This window comes from Elaeis guineensis, chromosome 1 (genome assembly GCF_000442705.2).
Source record: "Elaeis guineensis isolate ETL-2024a chromosome 1, EG11, whole genome shotgun sequence".
NCBI classification, from domain to species: domain Eukaryota; kingdom Viridiplantae; phylum Streptophyta; class Magnoliopsida; order Arecales; family Arecaceae; genus Elaeis; species Elaeis guineensis.
The window spans coordinates 30,483,399-30,506,733 of record NC_025993.2 but is presented as its reverse complement, the minus strand read 5'-3'; the positions used below and the strand labels follow the sequence as shown (position 1 = coordinate 30,506,733).

Genomic DNA, 23,335 nt, shown 5'->3' with positions numbered 1-23,335 from the left:
GGCTTGGTTGTGAAAATTGAAAGTACCCCCCAGAATTAAATTCTTTTGGTGGAAAGTGCTATTGAACTGCTTGCCATGTAAAGACCTTTTAGCAAGAAGGGAAATTATTGATTACTCTATGGCCTCCTGTGATTTATGTCTTGGCATCCATCCAAGATGTTAATCATGCTTTAATCCTGTGCCGCTTTGCGAAATCCTTCTGGTCTCATGCTGAAAATATGATTCCTTCTGATCTCTTGCCTACTTCCTTGTTGGGCCTGGTAGACTCCTTGTCTGCTGCCCGAATTGAAGAGAAATTCAGATCTATTTTGGCTATACTAGCTTGGTTGATATGGGATGGACGCAATGAAAGGATTTTCCAAAATTAGTCGCAGTCGCCTATTCAACTGGTTAGAAGAATCTATGGTTATTTAACTGTGCAGGGCATTGAAGATACTGTTGGGCAAAATTTTTTTCTGGATAGGCGTTATGGTGACTCTACTCTGCCCAATCTGGGCTGACCAAATCCTATATTTGTTGTTTGGTCACCACCCCCCTGTGGAAGCATAAAGGTAAACTTTGATGCATCTGTCTAGAATGGAAAGGCGGTTGCGGGTTATGTAATTCGTGATAGTGCAGGTTTGCTTATAAAGGCAGCAGGTAAGCCATTTCCAATGGTCTGCTTATTCGGGATCGTCTGCTATCCTATTGCTTATGCTGAAATTGTGGCTGCATGGATGGGTTTATATGCTGCAGTGGTTGAGCTAAGAGCAACTTCTCTCTATGTTGAGGGTGATTCTCATTATGCTATCTCCACTATTTCTAACTTTCAGCTACGTCACAATGAAAATAATCTTTTAGATTTGAAACTTTCATTTATATGGAAAAACAATATATGCAGAGACACACACAACCATGATATTGATTACTAATTCTTTGTAGCCACTGCTAGAAAATAAATAACAAACTCACAGCTTAAGTCTCAAAGAAGTTTAACGCTGGGAAATAGGTTTACAACATCAAACACTGCAACTTGACAATTATTAGAGGTAAGATACTAAGACAGACTTTACCTTCCACTTAAGCTTCACCAAATCTTCTAATGAACTTGAGTCCCAAGATAGGCATCTCTAATTGCATGCATGGTTGTGGCAACATCACTTATATTCAATCTTTCTCTCACTGACCCATTTGAGCAAGAAAGACCTGTTCTTGCCATGGATATTAAGCATTCACGAGTTTTACTCTCATCCTCTACAAGTGGCATTAGCGGATCCACAATTGCCATAACTCTTTCAGAAAAAGCTATCTCTACAAACTTTCGAAGGCTTAGGCCATCTTTAAACATATCATCAACGGGACTCTTTCCGGTAAGCATCTCGAAAAGAAAGATTCCATAGCTATAAACATCACCAGAAGTAGATACCTGACCACTTGCGCCATATTCTGCAATACATATATGTAAATGCTTGAGCAAAATGTATTAATTTAATAATTATCTTTAACACCAAAAAGAAAGTAGTAGTAGAAAAGAAAGTTTAGCTTGGACATCTTAAACAGAGCAAATATGAGCGAAGAAGATAGGGATGAAAATAGCATGTACCTGGAGCAATATATCCAAGGGTTCCTTTTATCCGGATTGAGCTACTCTTGTCTGCCAAGGAGATTGCTGTAGCTTTAGACATGACCCTTGCCAGACCAAAGTCTCCCACATGAGCAATCATCTCATTATCAATCAATATATTACTAGGCTTTAGATCACAATGAACAATGGATGGCTGACAATTATTATGAAGGTAGTCTACTGCATCAGCCACATCAATCGCTATGTTTAACCTTTGAAGCAGGCTTAGGCTTTCCATATGATGCCGCCCATCTAACTCTGGATGTAACCATTTCTCTAGACTTCCATTAGGAATGAACTCAAAAACCAGAGCTTTGAAATCATGGCCTCTGAAATCAACCATTGAGCAGCAAGTCATAACCTTGACGAGATTTCGATGTCGAGCACTTCTTAGCACCTCACATTCAGCTAGAAAGCTCTTCGAAGCTCCTTGATTTTGAAGGTCGAAAACCTTCACAGCAACAGTAGTTTGGTGAGGACTCAAGACGCCCTTATAGACAGAACCATACCCTCCTCTGCCAATGAGATTAGTGGAAGAGAATCCATCAGTTGCTCTTATCAGATCAGTGTAAGAAACTCTGGGGAATTGGTCTTCCAATGAAGATACAATTGGAGCATTATTTTTGGACTTCCATTTCCGTGGAAGGATAAAAATGGAGAATAGAAGGATCACACACAAGACCGCACCAGCTATTGGAATCACTATTTTCAGTAGCAGAGGCCACTTTCTCTTTTTGCATGACTTTCCTGGGCATGCGGGCAAGCGTAATTCTGGAACACCCCCACAGAGTCGACTATTTCCTTTTATGGAAACCTGAGTAGCATTTTTAAAGAACCCCTTTACTGGCATTTCACCTTCGAGATGATTGAAGGACAAATTCAACATTTGCAATTGTTTCAAGTCCTCTAGAAATGTTGGAATAGGCCCTGTTAAATTGTTATATGAGAGATCTAGTACTTGAAGGCCTCCAATGCTGCTCAAGGATTGGGGAATTGTCCCTTGGAACAAGTTGTTACTCAGATATAAGTACTGCAAGATCTCACAGTCACCAAGTGTACTGGGAATATTACCAGACAGCATGTTCCTAGAAATATCTAAAGCTTGTAGATTCTCTAGTCTCCCGACCTCTGCAGGGAGAGATCCAACCAATGAATTGTCAGATAAATCTAGATAACGGGACAAGGCAGGAATACTTAAAATCTCTTTGGGTATGGTTCCAGTAAGATGATTGGTAGAGAGGTCCAAGATTGATAGGTGTTGCAGCTTTCCAAGACTTGGAGAAATGGGGCCTTGCAGGTAATTCTGGCCCAAAGTGAGTTCTGTCAGTAGCGTGAGATTGCCTAAAGAGAATGGAATCTGCCCTATAAACCTATTAAAAGACAAGTCTAGCTTCTCTAACCTCGCAAGCTTACCGATGCTTTCTGGAATAGCACCAGTGAAAAGGTTCTGGGAGAAAGTGAGAAAGTAGAGGTTGGCTAGGTTTTCAATTCCATGAGGGATTCTCCCTGATATATGGTTTTCATCCAGAAGCAATACTTGGAGCTGGGAAGAGAGGTTGACTATCGAGTTGGGCAACATGCCTTCCAGCATATTGTAGTCGAGTGCCAACACCGTTAACCGGCTGCAGTTTGTGAGAGAGTCGAGAAATTCCCATCCCTTGGCATCCCCTGCTTCCAGATGATTCTCTTCAACATTAAGATGGTAAAGGCGTGGTAGCCTTCCCAGCTCAGATGGCACCCTTCCACTAAAATTATTATCTGAAATGTCAATGTATTCAAGTACCGAGGCATTTCCCAATGTAGTTGGAATGGGTCCATCAAACTGGTTACCACCCAATGCGAGGGATACAAAACTAGGAAAAGCGATGCCTATATTAGATGGAATGCTTCCGTGCAGCTTATTTTGAGCCACATAGAAGTCTTGCAGTGATGAGATGTTGTAAAGCTTACTAGGAATTGTACCTGTAAGACCGTTGGCACTTGCTTGAAAAAGTTCAAGGGTCGTGAGGCGGCCGATGTCATCCGGAATGCTTCCACCCAGGTGATTGAAAAGGAGGGAGAGCCATGCGAGTGATGATAGGTTACCAATGGAAGGTGGAATAACACCGGTCAATGTGTTTCTCCCGAGATATAGCTCAACAAGCTTCATGAGGGAGGTGATTTCCACTGGAATCTTGCCCGTGAGCTGGTTGTCGTTCAAGGCGAGAATTTTAAGCTCGGTGCAGTAGGTCAAGTTGGAGGGGATTTCTCCTTGGAATGAATTGAAACTCAGGTTGAGATTTTTCAGCTGACGCAAACGGCCCAACTCCAATGGGATCTCACTGAAGAAACCATTGTTTCCGAGGCTGAGTCGGTGGAGGAAGGTGAGGTTTCCAATAGAGGGGGAGAGATAGCCCTCCAATCCCCAAGAGCTGAGGTCCAAGGAGACGACCCTCTGCTTGTGCTTCCTGCTGCATGTGACACCCTTCCAGTTGCAGAATTGTATGGTGTTGTTCCATGATCTTAGAGCATTCAAAGGATCGCGAGTTATTTGATCTTTGAAAGCAAGCAGAGATAGATAGTCAGTGTCATTTCCAAACCGAATAGCTCCCGTGGCATCAACCATGGATGGCACCAGTAAGCATGAGGAGGACCAGAGGAAGAACAAGATCAACCCCATCTTCAGTATCTGTTCAAGTTCCATGCTTTCTCGTGGAAGAAAAACCATGCACCCTCCTGCTCCAGAAATATTTCTAAGAGGTTGGAGAAGGCTTCTTATAGACCTTCATGCATACTAAGCTCTGGTATCCATTTTGGACTAGTTTTGATTAGCCCTGTTCTAAGGTGTTGGTTCTTGCTTTGTTCTGCAAGGTTGTTTGGGTTGCTTGGGATTCAGTTTTTGGATGTAATTAGCCACGGGGAGCACTTTCTTATACCACCTTTTATTTTCTTAAGAAAGATATAGATGGACAAAGCATGAAGAAGAAAATGACGTATACATATGAAACCAAAAAAAAAACTTACGAAAATAAATGCTAAACTGCCACCAGAACATGGCACTCTTGTCGAAGATTAGACACCTTGACAAAGGAAGATTCGAAAGGAAACACACAGGAGACGAATTAAAATAGATTCTTGAATTCTCAAAATCAAGCGAAAAAGAAAAACACAGAATATATCTCGAAACGAAAGCCTTCCATGGCAAAACTCTCTAAAGCGAATCAAAAGTGAAAGACACAGAGAATAATACATATAAGTTCTCAGAGCGCAAAATCACAAAATTATAGATGCGCAAAGGAAAGGCTATCTTCCATAAGAATCATGTAGATAGAATTACAGAATAAAAAGCTAAACGATCATCTTTTCTGCATATAGAAATACACATCTCTATTAAAAACAGCCCGCTAAGATACCTTGACGCAGATCAAACTCCAGTTATCCAATCCAAACCAATTAAGCAGTCAAAATCGAAAAAAAGAAGGTATTCAAACAGTCAAAAAACGAAAGTTTTCATCTCCTCGCCAAAACAAGAACGACCAAACCCTAAATTATAGGACAGAGAACCCAGGAAAGAAAAATCTTAATATAGGGAACATCGACCCAAATCCGTTCAATCGAATCCAGGAACGTTTAGAGTACCTCAGAGAGAAACCCCTGCGTGTCGGCAAGAAAAAGGTCCAGGAGTTGGAAGAAGAATGGCGGTTTCCCCTCCAATTCCAGGACCGAAAACAATACCATCGAACGAAGCTACGCAACTCGCAGATCCTGATGAGAGCTTTATTTGGTCACGTGCAAGCTCTTGGTAAATGGCGGGTCTTTTTTTTTTGGTAACAAATTGCGGGTCATTAGCGCACCGACGATTGCATACTTTATTAATTAATTTGTTTGTTTATTTTTTTATGTATTTATCTACTTTTTAAAACTACATGGTTGGAGTGCCAGCTAGTCTGCTGCCAATGGGTTTGAACTTTCATCCTTTCCAATAAAAAGAAAGATTGGGACAAAGTGACTCAAGAAGCGATAGTCAAATCCTACAAGCTCAAGGTTCGAAAAGGTTTGAATTTTAGAATCATGATATTTTTAGTAATAGAGATATCTCATGGGACGAAGGTATGACCCCACCATCCTATTCCATCTTAATAATTCTTTTAGTGAAGCATCTTGATTGATGTCCTTTATTTATTTTTATTTTTTATTTTTTTTATTTTTTTATTTTTTCTTTTGTATAGATAAATTTTAGAGTTTAAATTTTATTTTTTTTACAAAATGAGGGGTCAGAACGTTCGTTCCGTCAGAATATAAAATTTTATTTTTATACCGATTAAAACTTCTTTTAAATTACTTAATTATTACTATAAATGAGTCCATAGGGCTCATAATATTAGCCCAATCTAGCCTCATTTTGACGAAATTAGCAATTACTGGTGACGACATGTAGTTGGTATCAGATCGTACAAACTTAATGACTTGGCCTTCTGGGATCTATTTAAAAGTTATCTTCTGAGCCATGACGATGCAGGTATGGTTATTGGTGGTTGGTGCGCGGATTTGCGTTTTGTTGTGGATCAATCTTTTTTTATCAATTTACTCCACTATAGAAAAAGATTGTAGGAAAATTATTTAAAGTCTGCAATTTTTTATATATAATTCCTAAACAATTTCGTCAAACTGGGCCCAAAGGTAGGTTCCACCACAACGAGGCTCTTAAATTTTTGACGGACCTTCAAGCTCCCTTAGACATAACAAAATGAAGGGACCTAGGATGCTTAATCTTCTTAATATAAACAAAAAAACAAGAAATGCATGAAGCTATTTTGAGTTGGTTTGTTTTAATTCATTGGACCTTGTATTGAAATCTTGGACCACCATCGATAGCTGATGCTTGATCATACAGGGAGGGGTGCAAAGAAAGGAAAAACTTTGCTCAAAATGACATGCAAATTTTCATCTTTCTTATTTTTTCTTTTTGATAAAATAAACCTTGTTTGATCGATCATATCACCCACTTGCGCCATATTCTGCAATACATATATGCAAATGCTTGAGTAAAATATATTAACTTAATAATTATCTTTAACACAAAAAAAAAGTAATAGTAGAAAAGAAAGTTTAGCATGGACATCTTAAACAGAGCAAATATGAGCGAACAAAATAGGGATGAAAACAGCATGTACCTGGAGCAATATATCCAAGGGTTCCTTTTATCCGGATTGAGCTACTTTTGTCTGCCAAGGAGATTGTTGTAGCTTTAGACATGAACCTTGCCAGACCAAAGTCTCCCACATGAGCAATCATCTCATTATCAATCAATATATTACTAGGCTTTAGATCACAATGAACAATGGATGGCTGACAATTATTATGAAGGTAGTCTACTGCATCAGCCACATCAATCGCTATGTTTAACCTTTGAAGCAGGCTTAGGCTTTCCGTATGATGACGCCTATCTAACTCTGGATGTAACCATTTCTCTAGATTTCCATTAGAAATGAACTCAAAAACCAGAGCTTTGAAATCATGGCCTCTGAAATCAACCATTGAGCAGCAAGTCATGACCTTGACAAGATTTCGATGCCGAGCACTTCTTAGCACCTCACATTCAGCTAGAAAGCTCTTCGAAGCTCCTTGATTTTGAAGGTCGAAAACCTTCACAGCAACAGTAGTTTGGTGAGGACTCAAGACGCCCTTATAAACAGAACCATACTGTCACGCCCCCAGCCCGAGATCGCGAGCAGAAAGTCGTGGCAACTGCCGCATACTTATAAAAAACTCTCTCCATAAGCATGCAAGGTATCTCATCACGATATCAATGCATCACAGCGGAATAAATTTAAATAATTATTATTCAACTTTAATTCAAGTATTTAAAATAAATATCTTACATCCAATAAAATTTTACTAAAAATAAAATAATAAATTTAAGTTCAATGAAGTTGACAATGCTAAATCTCGCCTCTAAAAGCTCTGTCCCAATATTTCTTCCCACGCTCGAAATTAATTATCTGAATCTGAAAAATAGAAAGAAAGGTAATGAGCTAGACAGCCCAGTAAGTTACAAATATCTTAACTAGATATTTCAGATATTATCTAATTTTTAAGAACAATATTGCAAATAAACATAAAAATATATTTCATGCTGATTTAATGCAAATCCAATATTTTCAAATATTCACATATAATATAATCATAAATCCGATTCGATTCAAAATACTAGTAACTCAACAGCCTCGACTATGACCAACGTTTAACCCTCATTGGCGGGGTCCACAGAATACCAGCGCACAACCCCCACTGGCAGGGTCCACTGAGTACCAACGTATAATTCCCATTGACGGGGCCCACTGAAACATAGTTAGACTGGGAGCATAAATCCGATCTGTATCAAAACACTTTGTATCATAATATATCATAATTTTTCACTGAACGTGTGCATAATCGACATACCATAATATTTTAAAATCACTTTTCTTTCAAAACATAATTTCATAAATCATGCATAATTTCAGAGAATAATTATTTATTTTCAGAATAAATATGAAATATCTCGAGAAGATGATTCATTACTTACCTTTCACGGAGTACTGAATGAACAGATCGACTAACTTCTAGGAGATTCTTCCATGCCTATTATCCAAAATTATATTTTTATATTAATTTTAATTTAAAATTAAATCTAAACAAGTCCCAAATCAAAACCTCACTTAAAATCAGACTCTTTCCTAAACTCGATCAAAATCATCAAATGAAGCCTTACACTATGCTAATCCTAGAGGAATAACTTTAGAGAGAGAGAAATCCATCAAGAGAGAAAAACAACCTAGAGAGAAAGTAGAGAGAGAAAGTTCAATTCCAGAGAGAGAAAGTAAGGGTTCAGATTGAAAGAAGAGAGAGAAGAGAGAGAAACTCTCTCTCTCATTTTTCTTTCTATTTATTTATTTATTTATTATATATATATGTATATATATATATTTTATTATTATTATTATTATTATTATTATTATTATTTCTTTTCTTTTCTTTTCTCTTTTTTCTCTTTTTTCTTCTTTTTCTTCTTTTTTTTCTTTTCTTTTCTTTTCTCTTTTTTCTTCTTCTTCTCTCGGGCTCCTTCCAGGCCGAACAGGGGACCGGCAGTCCCCTCCTTTGTCGGGCCGTTCAGGCCGCGGCCGCCACGGTGGAGGCCGACGGCAGAGGGGGGCCACTCCCCCGGTCACGGAGAGGCATGGCTGGCGGTCGATTGTGATCGCCGCGTCGGAAAATCCAAGGAAAAGAGGCCAAAATAGGGGTCTCTTTTCCGACCAAGAATCGGCGACTCCCATCGCCGGTAGCCGAGCACAAGGGCATGGGAGGAAGGGGAAGAAAGAGAGGAAGAGAAGGAGAACTCACCTCGGCCTCCGGTGACCCCACCGGCGATCAATCATGGCGAGAACAAGAGGAGTGTCCGCGGCTCCAAATCGAAAAATAGGGAGAAAGAGAGAGGAAGAGGGCCGATGATCGACTTCTAGGGAAAGGGGAGGTCTTTTTATAGAGGGCCCTAGGACTTCGAGAGGTCCTAGGACTCCCGTTTCGCCTGGGTCTCATCGGAGAAGAAGACTCCTATCGGGAGTCTTCTTCTCGATTTTTCCTCTATTTTTTTTTTTGAATGGGCTTGGGTCTTTTAAATCGGGCATGGGCTTAGGCTATAACATTCTTCACCCCTAAAAGAAATTTCGTCCTCGAAATTTTTCATACTTGTCACTATTGTATTGGAAGTCTGTGCATTCTGTTGAGTAAGCGCATAAACTCTTCCCTGGGTTTTAGAAATCTGTCCACCACCCCTATGTTGTCCTTCATAAGTTCTTTGGCCAACTTGATTTTCTGTATTTAACGGACAGCTAGCAATTTTATGATCCGTCTGACCACATTTGAAACAAGCACCTGTATTCCAATAGCAATCCTTGTCTGCATGATTTTTGCCACATCTGGAGCACTGCTCACCATCAATCTGTTGCGTCTTATTATCTATTGCTCCCTTAGCTGATCTTTTGATGTTTTTATTATTCTGCCCTTATGTATCATTTGATTTTGCTCTCTTTCTTTGCTTTCTTTCCCTTTCCATGCGCTCTTCATTGACTTGTCTTTCAATTATCAGTGCTTTGTTTACCACATCTGCATAAGTTGTCAATTCATATGGAACCACTTGTTTTTGAATCTCAGTTCTCAGTCCCATCTCAAACTTGTGAACACGTTCTTGCTCACCATCCACTAATCTCGGAGCAAATTTTGCTAACTCTATAAATTTTGCTTCATATTCAGTCACACTCATACCCTTTTGCTTCAAATAAATAAACTCTTGCTCTTTCTGGATCCTTATACTTCGAGAAAAATACTGATCATAGAATGCAATCCGAAATCTTTCCCAAGTAAGTATTTCGCCGTCTTGTTCATACTTGCGCTGTAGTCGCTGACACCAGTTGTATGCTTCTCCTTGTAGTAAATAAGCTGCATATCGAATCTTTTCTTCATCAAGATACTCTTGGACAGCGAAGGCCTTCTCCATCTCCATTATCCAGTTATCAGCCTCCAGAGGTTCAGTAGTCCCCTTGAAAGCTGGAGGAGCAAGCTTTTTAAATTCTAAAATGTTGTTCCATTGTACTGATTGCTCTCCATGTTGTGGTGGTGGATGCTGATGTTGTTGTGTATCTCATTGTATTTGCTGTTGTTCAAGAATTTGCTGCTATATTTGTTGTTGTGCTTGTACCATTCTGATTAGGGTCTGCATTAACTGAGCCATATCTGGTTCTTGACGTGCTCTCGAAGTACTTCCATTAGGATCTACGACTCCCTCCTCCTGAGGGATGCCACTGATCAGATGCGGAGTGCTACCATCCCGTGGTTGTGATGTCTCTCTTGTAATTCCTTGAGTAGTTCTTGTCATTCTACGAGGAGACATGGTAACCTTGTAGTAGTAAAACCTTATTAGATTCATTTATCTATTTGTTAGGATAGATTTATTATGATGCTCATACTTTAACGTCCCAATATTTCTAATGTTTACCCACCTACACTCATACTATGTCAAATTGTAAGTGTCATAATTTATCCACTTATGCTCTGATACCATATTAATTGTCATGCCCCCAGCCCGAGATCGCGAGTAGGAAGTCGCGGCAACCGCCGCATACTTATGAAGAACTCTCCATAAGCATGCAAGGCATCTCATCACGATATCAATGCATCATAGCGGAATAAATTCAAATAATTATTATTCAATTTTAATTCAAGTATTTAAAATAAATATCTTACATCCAATAAAATTTTACTAAAAATAAAATAATAGATCTAAGTTCAATGAAATTGACAATGCTAAATCTCGCCTCTAAAAGCTCTGTCCCAATATTTTTTTCCACGCTCGAAATTAATTATCTGAATCTGAAAAATAGAAAGAAAGGTAATGAGCTAGACAGCCCAGTAAGTAACAAATATCTCAACTAGATATTTCAGATATTATCTAATTTTCAAGAACAATATTGTAAATAAACATAAAAATATATTTTATGCTGATTTAATGCAAATCTAATATTTTTAAATAATCACATATAATATAATCATAAATCTGATTCGATTCAAAACACTCGTAACTCAACAGCCTCGACTATGACCAACGTTTAACCCCCATTGGCGGAGTCCACAGAATACCAGCGCATAACCCCCACTGGCAGAGTCCACTGAGTACCAACGTATAATCTCCATTGGCGGGGCCCACTGAAATATAGTTAGGCTGAGAGCATAAATCCGATATGTATCAAAATATTTTGTATCATAATATATCATAATTTTTCACTGAATGTGTGCATAATCGACATACCATAATATTTCAAAAGTACTTTTCTTTCAAAATATAATTTCATAAATCATGCATAATTTCAGAGAATAATTATTTATTTTCAGAATAAATATGAAATATCTCGAGAAGATGATTCATTACTTATCTTTCACGGAGCACTGAATGAACAGATCGACTAACTTCTAGGAGATTCTTTCGTGCCTATTATCCAAAATTATAGTTTTACATTAATTTTAATTCAAAATTAAATCTAAACAAGTCTCAAATCAAAAATTCACTTAAAATCAGACTCTTCCCTAAACTCGATCAAAATCATCAAATAAAGCCTTACACTATGCTAATCCTAGAGGAATAACTTTAGAGAGAGAGAAATCCATCAAGAGAGAGAAACAATCTAGAGAGAGAAAATGTAACGACCCAGAAAAAAAAAAAAAAACAGAGGAATCGGGAGGAAGAAGACTCCCGTTGAGAGTCTTCTTCCCACCGTGAAAAGGAGTGGAGAATCCGAGTAAAAACCAGATTCCTCCTCTATAAAATTCCCTTTCCCCTTCCTTTAGGTTTTTATCACGGGATTTTGAGAGATTGAGGGATTTTTTTTCAAAAGGATCCGCGGGTTCTTAGATGGAAAAGAAAAAGATTGCCGGAGTTCTTCTCGGCTGCCGGAGCTCGAGGTAAGCCCCTCCCCTTCTTCCTCTCCCTCTTCCCTTTCTCCCCTGGCCCAAAGCCTCGCCGTCGGCCACCGTCTTTGCCGGAAAATTCATGAACAAGAAATCTCCTGTTTTTCCGATCTCTTTTTGATTTTTTGCCGGCCGAACCTCGCCGCCGGCCGTCCATTGCTCACCGCCGCCTCCACCTGTTGCCGGATCTCCGACCAAGCCGTCGGAGCCCGAGCCATCGAGGGGGGGGACCTCACGGTCCTCCCCTGTTTCAGCCAATGGTGGCCGCGGGAAGAAAAGAAGAAAGGAAGAAGAAGAAGAAAAGAAAAAGAAAAGAAAAAGGAAAAAGAAAAAGAAAAGAAAAAGGAAAAAGAAAAAAAAAAGAATAGAAAAAGGAAAAAGAAAAAGAATAAAAAAATAAAATAAAATAAAATAAAATAAGAAGAAGAAGAAGAGAGAGAATTTTCCTCTCTCTCCTTTCTCTCTTCTTTCTCTCTCTTTTCTCTCTCCTCTCTCTACCTTCTCTCTCTATATTTTCTCTCTCTAGATTCTCTCTCTAGACTTTTCTCTCTCTTTACGGATTTTGTCTCTCTGGGATCTTTTCTTCTTCTCTGATTGCATTATGAACCCTAGAATAAACTTGAAGATGAAAATAAGATGATCTGAGGTTGCTCCGAAATTCGTGCGGTAGATCTGATCCCAGTTCGATCCTATTCAAAATTTGTAACACTTGATTCATATTGAGTCACCCTGATAGGACCTCTGATGATCTCGATCATGAGTGCCTCATCGGAAGGATATGAAGATTTCTCTCTCCACTTTCTCTCTCTACTTTCTCTCTCTAGACTTTTCTCTCTCTTCATGGATTTTCTCTCTCTAGAAGTCTTATGGATCAGTGGAGGATCCAGATACTTAGGTAAATCCTAATTTTGGTTAATCCTAAGAGAGATCCTAGATTTGTGTTATCAGATCGATTATCGGTAATTTTCTCCATATATGTGATTTTTATATTGATCAGGGTTATGAAGAGATGATTGTCTGCATATGATATCGAGTGGAATATCTTGTTAGAGAAATTCATAAATCAAAGAAGAACATTGATTTCTGTGTTTGGATCAGTCACCGGTAAAGGTAAGAATCCCTGTACATGATCACTATTATATATGCTATTTTACTATTGGTCTTGCATCGTTGGTTTTGCATTATCGGATTTGAGATCGATGAATTTATTATATCTGAGATACTGTTATTTGATTTTGAGCATGAGTATGTTATGTCAATATATATGTATCAGAGATTGATGGCATGATTATATGGATATGACATATCTGAATTGATCATAATGCAAGACAGAATTGATTGATGAAATCAACACATAATGATTAAATGAAAAGAAAGAGATATATGGTATGGACTAGCCTTGTCATGTGGAACAGCCGGCCAGGAGCTTATGCCTGGGACAGCCCGCCAGGAGCTTATGCCTGGGACAGCCCCCACTGGCTTACAGGTGGATCAGCCGGCCAGGAGCTCATGCCTGGGACAGCCCGCCAGGAGCTTATGCCTGGGACAGCCTCTCACGGGCTTTGGTACGTGGGACAGCCGGCCAGGAGCTCATCCTGGGACAGTCTTGAAAGACTTTTTAAAGTGGATTCGATCCGGAAGATGACTGAGGTATAGACTTGGATAGTCCAAAGCCAGAAAGAAAATGTTAAAATCATATGATTATGAAAGTAGAAATGAAAGATAAGATATGAAACAATTGTTGAACAAAAGTGTTTCACCGGTTAACATATGATGATGCATCTATTTTGACAAGACAAAAAAATTTATGAATGTTTGCATTATTCTGGACATTGAACATGAGATTTTATATTTTATTGCTTATCCTTATTTTCAGACTATATTACTATATCAGTGTGATATGGGAATTCTTACTGGGCTGTAAAGCTCACACCCCTTCATCTTTCTTTTTTTTCTCAGAGTTGCAGGATGACTTAGATTGGCTATGGCTTGGATTTACGGGTGAGCAGAAGGATAAATAGAGTGTCATAGTATCTGATCAGAGAATTGAAGGAATGTTAATTGTAATTATACAAAATTTTATGAATTATTATTGAAATTAATTGTTATGGATGTTAAGGTTGTAATGATTTATTTTGGCCTTGCATATTCTTTAGGGCTTGCTCTAAGGAGTGTGCGGCCATCACGTATCCGACCCGGGTGTTGGGTTCGGGGCGTGACAGAATGGTATCAGAGCATAGGATATGATCGTTAGGGATTATGATATGAGTGATTAGAATATTACAGAGTAATATCAGAGCTTAGGTTATGATCATTGGAGATTACAATATAAATGATTTGGATGTGATAGAATAATATCAAAGCTTAGGTTTAAGATCACTAGAGATTATGAAGAGATATTAAAACTTTATGTAAGATCAGTAGGATGTGACAGAGTGGCATCTGAGCTTAGAGCTTAGGTTACGTTCATTTGGAGACAATGATATAAGTGATTAGGATATGACAGAATAGTACTAGAGCCAAGTTTAAGGTCACTAGAGATTGTCATATAAGTGATATCAAAACTTTGGGATTATAATCACTAAAGTATGATTGATAATATCAGAGTTTAAGATTTTGATCATTAAAGGTATGATAAAATGATATTAGAGTTTAGGTTATGATCACTAGAAAATATGATTTAAGTGGTATTTGAGTTTAAGGTTATAATTATTCAGAATTGTAATTCTAGTGATATCTGAACTTAGGTTATGATCATGAGGAACACGATAGATATGAAAGAGAAGATTTAATATTTAGATTTCGAATCAATAGATATTAAGATGGAATTTATGCATAAGTGGCATATGTTATCTATAATAAAATTGACGAGTTATATCTTGGATTTCAATTAGTAAGGTTGACCTAAGTATGAAAAGAGTTGATCTTGGAATGAAGTGGGAGGTATTGATAAGTTATGTTGAGAATACTAGATGATTTAATGATTGAAGATCATGATACTTTTCTAATTTCGATGATAATTATCTGATGCGTTATGAATTTTGGACTTATCAAAAGAAAGTTAATTAGGGTATGATCTAAGAAGAAATTTCATCATATGAGAGAGAAATATTTTTGAACACTGAACCTATAAGAGGTCATATATGAAACCCAATCTTAGATGAAAAAAAAAAAATATATATATATATATATATATACTTGAATTTTATTATGAGAATATGAGATACACATCTTGATGAAATTTTTAGTTACTCAAAATATCATATTCTGAATATGATTCTTTGATCTTTCAAGTTGCATTGAATTTCAAGTCAATAGTTTATTTTTTTAAGTGGATCAAAAGTCTTTTGATATTGTTGTTAAATTAAATAAGAAAATTTATTTTGTCAGAGTATGATATACAGGTTATGATGAAATCTTTAATAATTCGTATTATTATCTTTGGATTAGATTTTTTTTTTATGACTGTTGAAGATGGTGAAGTGTATTAATCATTCAAGTCAAAGTTTGGATTTTTAAATTAAATTAAGATATCTTGTTAGTGTTAAAGTTTGAATGACTTATACAAGGGACAAGATTTTGTATAGATTTATTGATTAATATTAATAGTTATGATGAAGAGAATTCTATAAGAAATAATCAAGTTGATTCTACTTAAGGATGTTGACTTGAGTTCTTTTAGTTGTCAAATTAGAATTAATTCTTTTAAAAAAAAAGGAAGATTGATTTAGAAATTATCTAAATGATTGTAAGGTAAATCTAAAGTTAACTCTAATTGATTCTAGATATGTTGGATTCTTGAAAGAGTGATGAAACTTATACAATAATTTCAAATATAGGAAGTAGATCAAGATTTAATTTTTATATGCTATACCCAAAGGTAGTAAAGATGAAGAAACTTAAAATTTTGCCCTAAGTTTTATCTGAAATTTGAAGGTTGGATCTATCTTAGATCGATCTAACATATAAGGATATTTTTATCTTTGATATAATTATATAATTTGATAAACCAAGATCAGAGTGCGCAGCAAAAGCATGGTGGGTTAAATTGATTAGAAATATTAATTCTTTGATTCTGAAGATATTATGGAATACATTAGTTGTTAATAAAGAATAATTTTTTTGTTCTGATCATAGTCGGATAAATTTTGTTAGTAGGTTGCTTCATTGTAGATAATGCCAAGAAATTTTAGATATCTCAAGTTTATTAATAGCTTGATAGTTCTGATATTAGTTCAAATTTAGAATGTCCTGACATAGATCTCATATTTTTTTTAAATTTAATATTGTTACTTGAACTGATATAGAAGATTGAGATTTTTCTTAAGATGAGAGTCTATATATAAAAATTTGTTGAAAAAAATCAAGTGAAGAAAGAAATCGATGATTGTAAAGAGTGCTCGATGTTTGATCTTTATTTATCAGGGGTAGTATGAGATAATTATGAATTTCGAGTGAAATGTATTAGACAAATAATGGTGGTATATTAATACAAGTCCAAAATGTTACAGTTCTTCAAAAAGTTGAGAAATCAATAAGAAAGGATGAGTTTGAGATTTCAAATAATTTTTGTTATAACAAAATCATGAGAAATAAAAGACATTATTGTAAGCTTGAGAATGACATGAAGAATGTATACTTTAGAATATATCTCAAACGACATAACCTAATTTCGAGGACGAAATTATTTTAAGGAGGGGAGAATGTAACGACCCAGAAAAAAAAAAAAAAAACAGAGGAATCGGGAGGAAGAAGACTCCCGTTGAGAGTCTTCTTCCCACCGTGAAAAGGAGTGGAGAATCCGAGTAAAAACCAGATTCCTCCTCTATAAAATTCCCTTTCCCCTTCCTTTAGGTTTTTATCACGGGATTTTGAGAGATTGAGGGATTTTTTTTCAAAAGGATCCGCGGGTTCTTAGATGGAAAAGAAAAAGATTGCCGGAGTTCTTCTCGGCTGCCGGAGCTCGAGGTAAGCCCCTCCCCTTCTTCCTCTCCCTCTTCCCTTTCTCCCCTGGCCCAAAGCCTCGCCGTCGGCCACCGTCTTTGCCGGAAAATTCATGAACAAGAAATCTCCTGTTTTTCCGATCTCTTTTTGATTTTTTGCCGGCCGAACCTCGCCGCCGGCCGTCCATTGCTCACCGTCGCCTCCACCTGTTGCCGGATCTCCGACCAAGCCGTCGGAGCCCGAGCCATCGAGGGGGGGACCTCACGGTCCTCCCCTGTTTCAGCCAATGGTGGCCGCGGGAAGAAAAGAAGAAAGGAAGAAGAAGAAGAAAAGAAAAAGAAAAGAAAAAGGAAAAAGAAAAAGAAAAGAAAAAGGAAAAAGAAAAAAAAAGAATAGAAAAAGGAAAAAGAAAAAGAATAAAAAAATAAAATAAAATAAAATAAAATAAGAAGAAGAAGAAGAGAGAGAATTTTCCTCTCTCTCCTTTCTCTCTTCTTTCTCTCTCTTTTCTCTCTCCTCTCTCTACCTTCTCTCTCTATATTTTCTCTCTCTAGATTCTCTCTCTAGACTTTTCTCTCTCTTTACGGATTTTGTCTCTCTGGGATCTTTTCTTCTTCTCTGATTGCATTATGAACCCTAGAATAAACTTGAAGATGAAAATAAGATGATCTGAGGTTGCTCCGAAATTCGTGCGGTAGATCTGATCCCAGTTCGATCCTATTCAAAATTTGTAACACTTGATTCATATTGAGTCACCCTGATAGGACCTCTGATGATCTCGATCATGAGTGCCTCATCGGAAGGATATGAAGATTTCTCTCTCCACTTTCTCTCTCTACTTTCTCTCTCTAGACTTTTCTCTCTCTTCATGGATTTTCTCTCTCTAGAAGTCTTATGGATCAGTGGAGGATCCAGATACTTAGGTAAATCCTAATTTTGGTTAATCCTAAGAGAGATCCTAGATTTGTGTTATCAGATCGATTATCGGTAATTTTCTCCATATATGTGATTTTTATATTGATCAGGGTTATGAAGAGATGATTGTCTGCATATGATATCGAGTGGAATATCTTGTTAGAGAAATTCATAAATCAAAGAAGAACATTGATTTCTGTGTTTGGATCAGTCACCGGTAAAGGTAAGAATCCCTGTACATGATCACTATTATATATGCTATTTTACTATTGGTCTTGCATCATTGGTTTTGCATTATCGGATTTGAGATCGATGAATTTATTATATCTGAGATACTGTTATTTGATTTTGAGCATGAGTATGTTATGTCAATATATATGTATCAGAGATTGATGGCATGATTATATGGATATGACATATCTGAATTGATCATAATGCAAGACAGAATTGATTGATGAAATCAACACATAATGATTAAATGAAAAGAAAGAGATATATGGTATGGACTAGCCTTGTCATGTGGAACAGCCGGCCAGGAGCTTATGCCTGGGACAGCCCGCCAGGAGCTTATGCCTGGGACAGCCCGCCAGGAGCTTATGCCTGGGACAGCCCCCACTGGCTTACAGGTGGATCAGCCGGCCAGGAGCTCATGCCTGGGACAGCCCGCCAGGAGCTTATGCCTGGGACAGCCTCTCACGGGCTTTGGTACGTGGGACAGCCGGCCAGGAGCTCATCCTGGGACAGTCTTGAAAGACTTTTTAAAGTGGATTCGATCCGGAAGATGACTGAGGTATAGACTTGGATAGTCCAAAGCCAGAAAGAAAATGTTAAAATCATATGATTATGAAAGTAGAAATGAAAGATAAGATATGAAACAATTGTTGAACAAAAGTGTTTCACCGGTTAACATATGATGATGCATCTATTTTGACAAGACAAAAAAATTTATGAATGTTTGCATTATTCTGGACATTGAACATGAGATTTTATATTTTATTGCTTATCCTTATTTTCAGACTATATTACTATATCAGTGTGATATGGGAATTCTTACTGGGCTGTAAAGCTCACACCCCTTCATCTTTCTTTTTTTTCTCAGAGTTGCAGGATGACTTAGATTGGCTATGGCTTGGATTTACGGGTGAGCAGAAGGATAAATAGAGTGTCATAGTATCTGATCAGAGAATTGAAGGAATGTTAATTGTAATTATACAAAATTTTATGAATTATTATTGAAATTAATTGTTATGGATGTTAAGGTTGTAATGATTTATTTTGGCCTTGCATATTCTTTAGGGCTTGCTCTAAGGAGTGTGCGGCCATCACGTATCCGACCCGGGTGTTGGGTTCGGGGCGTGACAGAAAATTTTAGAGAGAGAAAGTTCAATTCCAGAGAAAGAAAGTAAGGGTTCAGACTGAAAGAAGAGAGAGAAGAGAGAGAAACTCTCTCTCTCATTTATTTATTTATTTATTTATTTATTATATATATATATGTATATATATATATATATGTATTATTATTATTATTATTATTTATATTTATTTTTCTTTTCTTTTTTTTTCTCTTTTTTCTTCTTTTTCTTCTTTTTTTTCTTTTCTTTTCTTTTTCTCTTTTTCTTCTTTTTCTTTTCTTTTCTTTTCTTTTCTCTTTTTTCTTCTTTTTCTTTTCTTTTCTTTTCTTTTCTTTTCTCTTTTTTCTTCTTCTTCTCTCGGGCTCCTTCCAGGCCGAACAGGGGACCGGCAGTCCCCTCCTTTGCCGGGCCGTTCAGGCCGCGGTTGCCACGGCGGAGACCGACGGCAGAGGGGGGCCACTCCCCCGGTCACGGAGAGGCATGGCCGGCGGTCGATTGCGATCGCCGGCGCCGGAAAATCCAAGGAAAAGAGACCAAAACAGGGGTCTCTTTTCCGACCAAGAATCGGCGACCCCCGTCGCCGGCAGCCGAGCACAAGGGCATGGGAGGAAGGGGAAGAAAGAGAGGAAGAGAAGGGGAACTCATCTCGGCCTTCGATGACCCCACCGGCGAGTAATCACGGCGAGAACAAGAGGAGTGTCCGCGGCTCCAAATCGGAAAATAGGGAGAAAGAGAGAGGAAGAGGGCCGATGATCGGCTTCTAGGGAAAGGGGAGGTCTTTTTATAGAGGGCCCTAGGACTTCGAGAGGTCCTAGGACTTCCGTTTCGCCTGGGTCTCACCGGAGAAGAAAGGAGTCTTCTTCCTGATTTTTTCTTTATTTTTTTTTTTTTGAATGGGCTTGGGTCTTTTAAATCGGGCATGGGCTTGGGCTATAACACATACCCTCCTCTGCCAATGAGAGTGGTGGAAGAGAATCCATCGGTTGCTCTAATCAGATCAGTGTAAGAAACTCTGAGGAATTGATCTTCCAATGGAGGTACAATTGGAGCATTAACTTTCGACTTCCGTTTCCGTAGAAGGATAAAAAAGGAGAATAGAAGGATCATACACAAGACTGCACCAGCTATTGGAATCACTATTTTCAGTAGCAGAGGCCACTTTCTCTTTTTGTATGACTTTCCTGGGCATGCGGGCAAGTGTAATTCTGGAACACCCCCACAGAGTCGACTATTTCCTTTGATGGAAACCTGAGTAGCATTTTCAAAGACCCCTTTTACTGGCACTTCACCTTCAAGATGATTGAAAGACAAATTCAACATTTGCAATTGTTTCAAGTCCTCTAAAAATGTTGGAATAGGACCTGTTAAATTGTTATGTGAGAGATCTAGTTCTTGAAGGCCTCTTGCGTTGCTCAAGTATTTGGGAATTGTCCCTTGGAAAAAGTTGTTATCCAGATGCAAGTATTCCAAGATCTGACAGTCACCAAGTGTGCTAGGAATATTACCAGATAGCATGTTTCTAGAAATATCCAAAGTGTGTAGATTCTTTAATCTCCCAACCTCTAGAGGAAGAGATCCATCCAATGAATTGTCAGATAAATTTAGATAAAGGGACAAGGCGGGAAGGCTTAAAATCTCTTTGGGTATGGTTCCAGCAAGACGATTGGTAGAAAGGTCCAAGATTGATAGGTGTTGCAGCTTTCCAAGACTTGGAGAAATGGGGCCTTGCAGGTTATTCTGCTCCAAATAGAGTTCAGTCAGTAGTGTGAGATTGCCTAGGGTGATAGGAATCTGTCCTGTAAACCTATTAGAAGACAAGCCTAGCCTCTCTAACCTCACAAGCTTACCGATGCTTTCTGGAATAGCACCAGTGAAAAGGTTATCATCGAAAGTGAACCAGTAGAGGTTGGCTAGGTTTTCAATTCCATGAGGGATTCTCCCTGACATGTGGTTTATGTTCAGATTCAATACTTTGAGCTGTGAAGAGAGGTTGACTACTGAGTTGGGCAACATGCCTCCTAGCATATTGTCGTAGAGTGACAACACCGTTAACCGGCTGCAGTTTGTGAGAGAGTCGAGAAATTCCCACCCCTTGGCATCTCCTGCTTCCAGATGATTCTTTTCTACATTAAGAAGGTGAAGGCCTCGTAGCCTTCCCAGCTCAGATGGCACCCTCCCACTAAAATGATTATCTGGAATGCAGATGACTTCAAGTCTCGAGGCATTTGCCAGTGTAGTTGGAATGGGTCCATCAAACTGGTTGCCAGACAATATGAGGAATTGAAGACTAGGAAGCGTGACGCCTATATCAGATGGAATGCTTCCTTGCAGCTCATTTTGAGCCACACTGAACTCTTGCATTGATGAGATGTTGTAAAGTTTGCTAGGGATTGTACCTGTAAGACTATTGACACTTGCTCGAAAAAATTCAAGGGTCGAAAGGCGGCCGATGTCATCCGGAATGCTTCCACCCAGGTGATTGTAAAGGAGGGAGAGTCGTGTGAGTGATGATAGGTTACCAATGGAAGTTGGAATAACCCCGATCAATGTGTTACTCCCGAGATATAGCTCACCAAGCTTCGTGAGGGAGGTGATTTCCACTGGAATCTTGCCCGTGAGCTGGTTGTGGCTCAAGGCGAGAATTCTAAGCTCGGAGCCGTAGGTCAAGTTGGAGGGGATGCCTCCTTGGAATAAATTGAAACTCAAGATGAGATTTTTCAGCCGACGCAAACGGCCCAACTCCAATGGGATCTCACTAAAGAAATTGTTGTTTACGAGGTTGAGCCGGTGAAGGAAGGTGAGGTTTCCAATAGAGGGGGAGAGAGATCCCTCCAATCCCAAAGAGCCGAGGTCCAAGACGACGACCCTGTGCTTGTGCTTCCAGCTGCATGTGACGCCCTTCCAGTTGCAGAATTGTATGGTGTCGTTCCATGAGCTTAGAGCATTCAAAGGATCATGAGTTATTTGATCTTTGAAAGCGAGCAGAGATAGATGGTCAGTGTCATTTCTGAACCGAATAGCTCCCGTGGCATCAACCACGGATGCCACCGGTAAGCATGAGGAGGACCAGAGGAAGAACAAGATCAACCCTATCTTCAGTATCTGTTGAAGTTCCATGCTTTCTCGTGGAAGAGAAACCATGCAGCCTCCTGCTCCGGAAATATTGCTCATGAGAGGTTGGAGAAGGCTTCTTGGGTTTCAAGTTTTAGCCATATGTGGACACTTTTATTATTGAGCTCATGAGTGTTTTGCACCGTATAAGACGGTTCGATTCATAAATGTAGGATATGGACCTTGATGCATACTTGGATGACAACATTATTTATTTTAGAGATGAATGGTTGTTGTTCATCTCTCAGGTAAACGGAGGTTGCATAGCAAATAAGGCAGTTGAAAGATGGGCAAAGTTGGTCCATCTCCTTCATTTATGAATTGCACCATTTCTTACGACGCATAAACACGTGCCTTTGGGGTTTGAACTGCATAACAGTGACTGATTTTCAACACTAGCTCTTGTATTACAAGTAGCCTACTTGGTCATCAAATGTCCCAATTGCTTGTTCTAGCGTTCTTCCCAATGCATAGATAGAGACTACATTGCATGCGTAGAATCTTGACTGACCATATGGCTTGAAATAATATTATATTTGTTAGCTGCCGTCTCATTTTCGTATCTCATTTGATGATGGGGAATGGATGGTGGTCTCTCCACATCATAACCCGCTTTGACATAAGATACTCTTTTGTTTTTGTTTTTTTTTTGTTGAATTTATACTGATCTTAGAAAGATAAAAAGGCTAGGAGACAGGGAAATACGATTTTTTTTTTTTTGGTGATAGGGAAATACGATTTTTGAAGTCATTACTCTTGTGATTAATTGTACTTCTTTTTTTTTTTTTTTTACTTCACCAAAGGGCTGCAATGATAATATTATAACTATAACATTTTGGTGCAGATGGAGCGTGCGGTTTTGGGATACCTAAAGCTGCTAACTGGGTAGGCGGATGACTCAAGAAAATGGGAGTGCTTTGAAAACTGTACG

General features: G+C 38.4%; 3 protein-coding genes and 1 long non-coding RNA gene across 6 annotated transcripts; 1 reads left to right on the top strand and 3 right to left on the bottom strand.

Moving 5' to 3' along the window:
* Window positions 1-875: 875 nt before the first annotated feature.
* On the bottom strand, window positions 876-5,372 carry LOC105036214 (uncharacterized). 3 transcript variants are annotated; one of them, XM_010911981.4, is made up of 3 exons: window positions 5,222-5,372; window positions 1,583-4,318; window positions 876-1,425 (listed from the first exon to the last, which is right to left on the bottom strand). In XM_010911981.4, exons 2-3 carry the CDS (start codon window positions 4,308-4,310, stop codon window positions 1,079-1,081), a joined length of 3,075 nt encoding a protein of 1,024 aa, XP_010910283.2. In that variant the 5' UTR covers window positions 4,311-4,318; window positions 5,222-5,372; the 3' UTR covers window positions 876-1,078. The 3 variants fall into 3 exon arrangements, with proteins under 3 accessions (XP_010910283.2, XP_019703132.1, XP_073108204.1); XM_019847573.3 differs by having other exon boundaries at window positions 1,583-4,446; window positions 5,222-5,369; XM_073252103.1 differs by lacking the exon at window positions 5,222-5,372 and having other exon boundaries at window positions 1,583-5,215.
* Window positions 5,373-6,580: 1,208 nt separating this feature from the next.
* On the bottom strand, window positions 6,581-7,135 carry LOC140855828 (probable LRR receptor-like serine/threonine-protein kinase At3g47570). The gene is made up of 2 exons (XM_073252885.1): window positions 6,757-7,135; window positions 6,581-6,600 (listed from the first exon to the last, which is right to left on the bottom strand). The coding sequence occupies exons 1-2, from the start codon at window positions 7,133-7,135 to the stop codon at window positions 6,581-6,583; spliced, it is 399 nt and encodes a 132-aa protein (XP_073108986.1).
* A 10,435-nt stretch (window positions 7,136-17,570) lies between these two features.
* LOC140855702 (uncharacterized) lies at window positions 17,571-19,082 on the top strand. Its single transcript, XR_012138677.1, has 2 exons — window positions 17,571-18,164; window positions 19,041-19,082. It is a non-coding gene; the product is annotated as an uncharacterized lncRNA (long non-coding RNA).
* A 792-nt stretch (window positions 19,083-19,874) lies between these two features.
* On the bottom strand, window positions 19,875-22,606 carry LOC105037588 (uncharacterized). Its single transcript, XM_010913230.4, has one exon. The coding sequence runs from the start codon at window positions 22,462-22,464 to the stop codon at window positions 20,224-20,226; it is 2,241 nt and encodes a 746-aa protein (XP_010911532.3). The 5' UTR covers window positions 22,465-22,606; the 3' UTR covers window positions 19,875-20,223.
* Window positions 22,607-23,335: the final 729 nt, after the last annotated feature.

Coding starts and splice junctions, on each gene's coding strand:
- LOC140855828 (XM_073252885.1), bottom strand. CDS start 7,135: ATGACTTGCTGCTCAATGGTTGATTTCAGAGGCCATGATTTCAAAGCT. Junction 6,601..6,756: donor CCTTGGATATATTGCTCCAG/GTACATGCTGTT, acceptor TATGTATTGCAG/AATATGGCGCAAGTGGGTGA.
- LOC105036214 (XM_010911981.4), bottom strand. CDS start 4,310: ATGGTTTTTCTTCCACGAGAAAGCATGGAACTTGAACAGATACTGAAG. Junction 1,426..1,582: donor CCTTGGATATATTGCTCCAG/GTACATGCTATT, acceptor TATGTATTGCAG/AATATGGCGCAAGTGGTCAG.
- LOC105037588 (XM_010913230.4), bottom strand. CDS start 22,464: ATGAGCAATATTTCCGGAGCAGGAGGCTGCATGGTTTCTCTTCCACGA.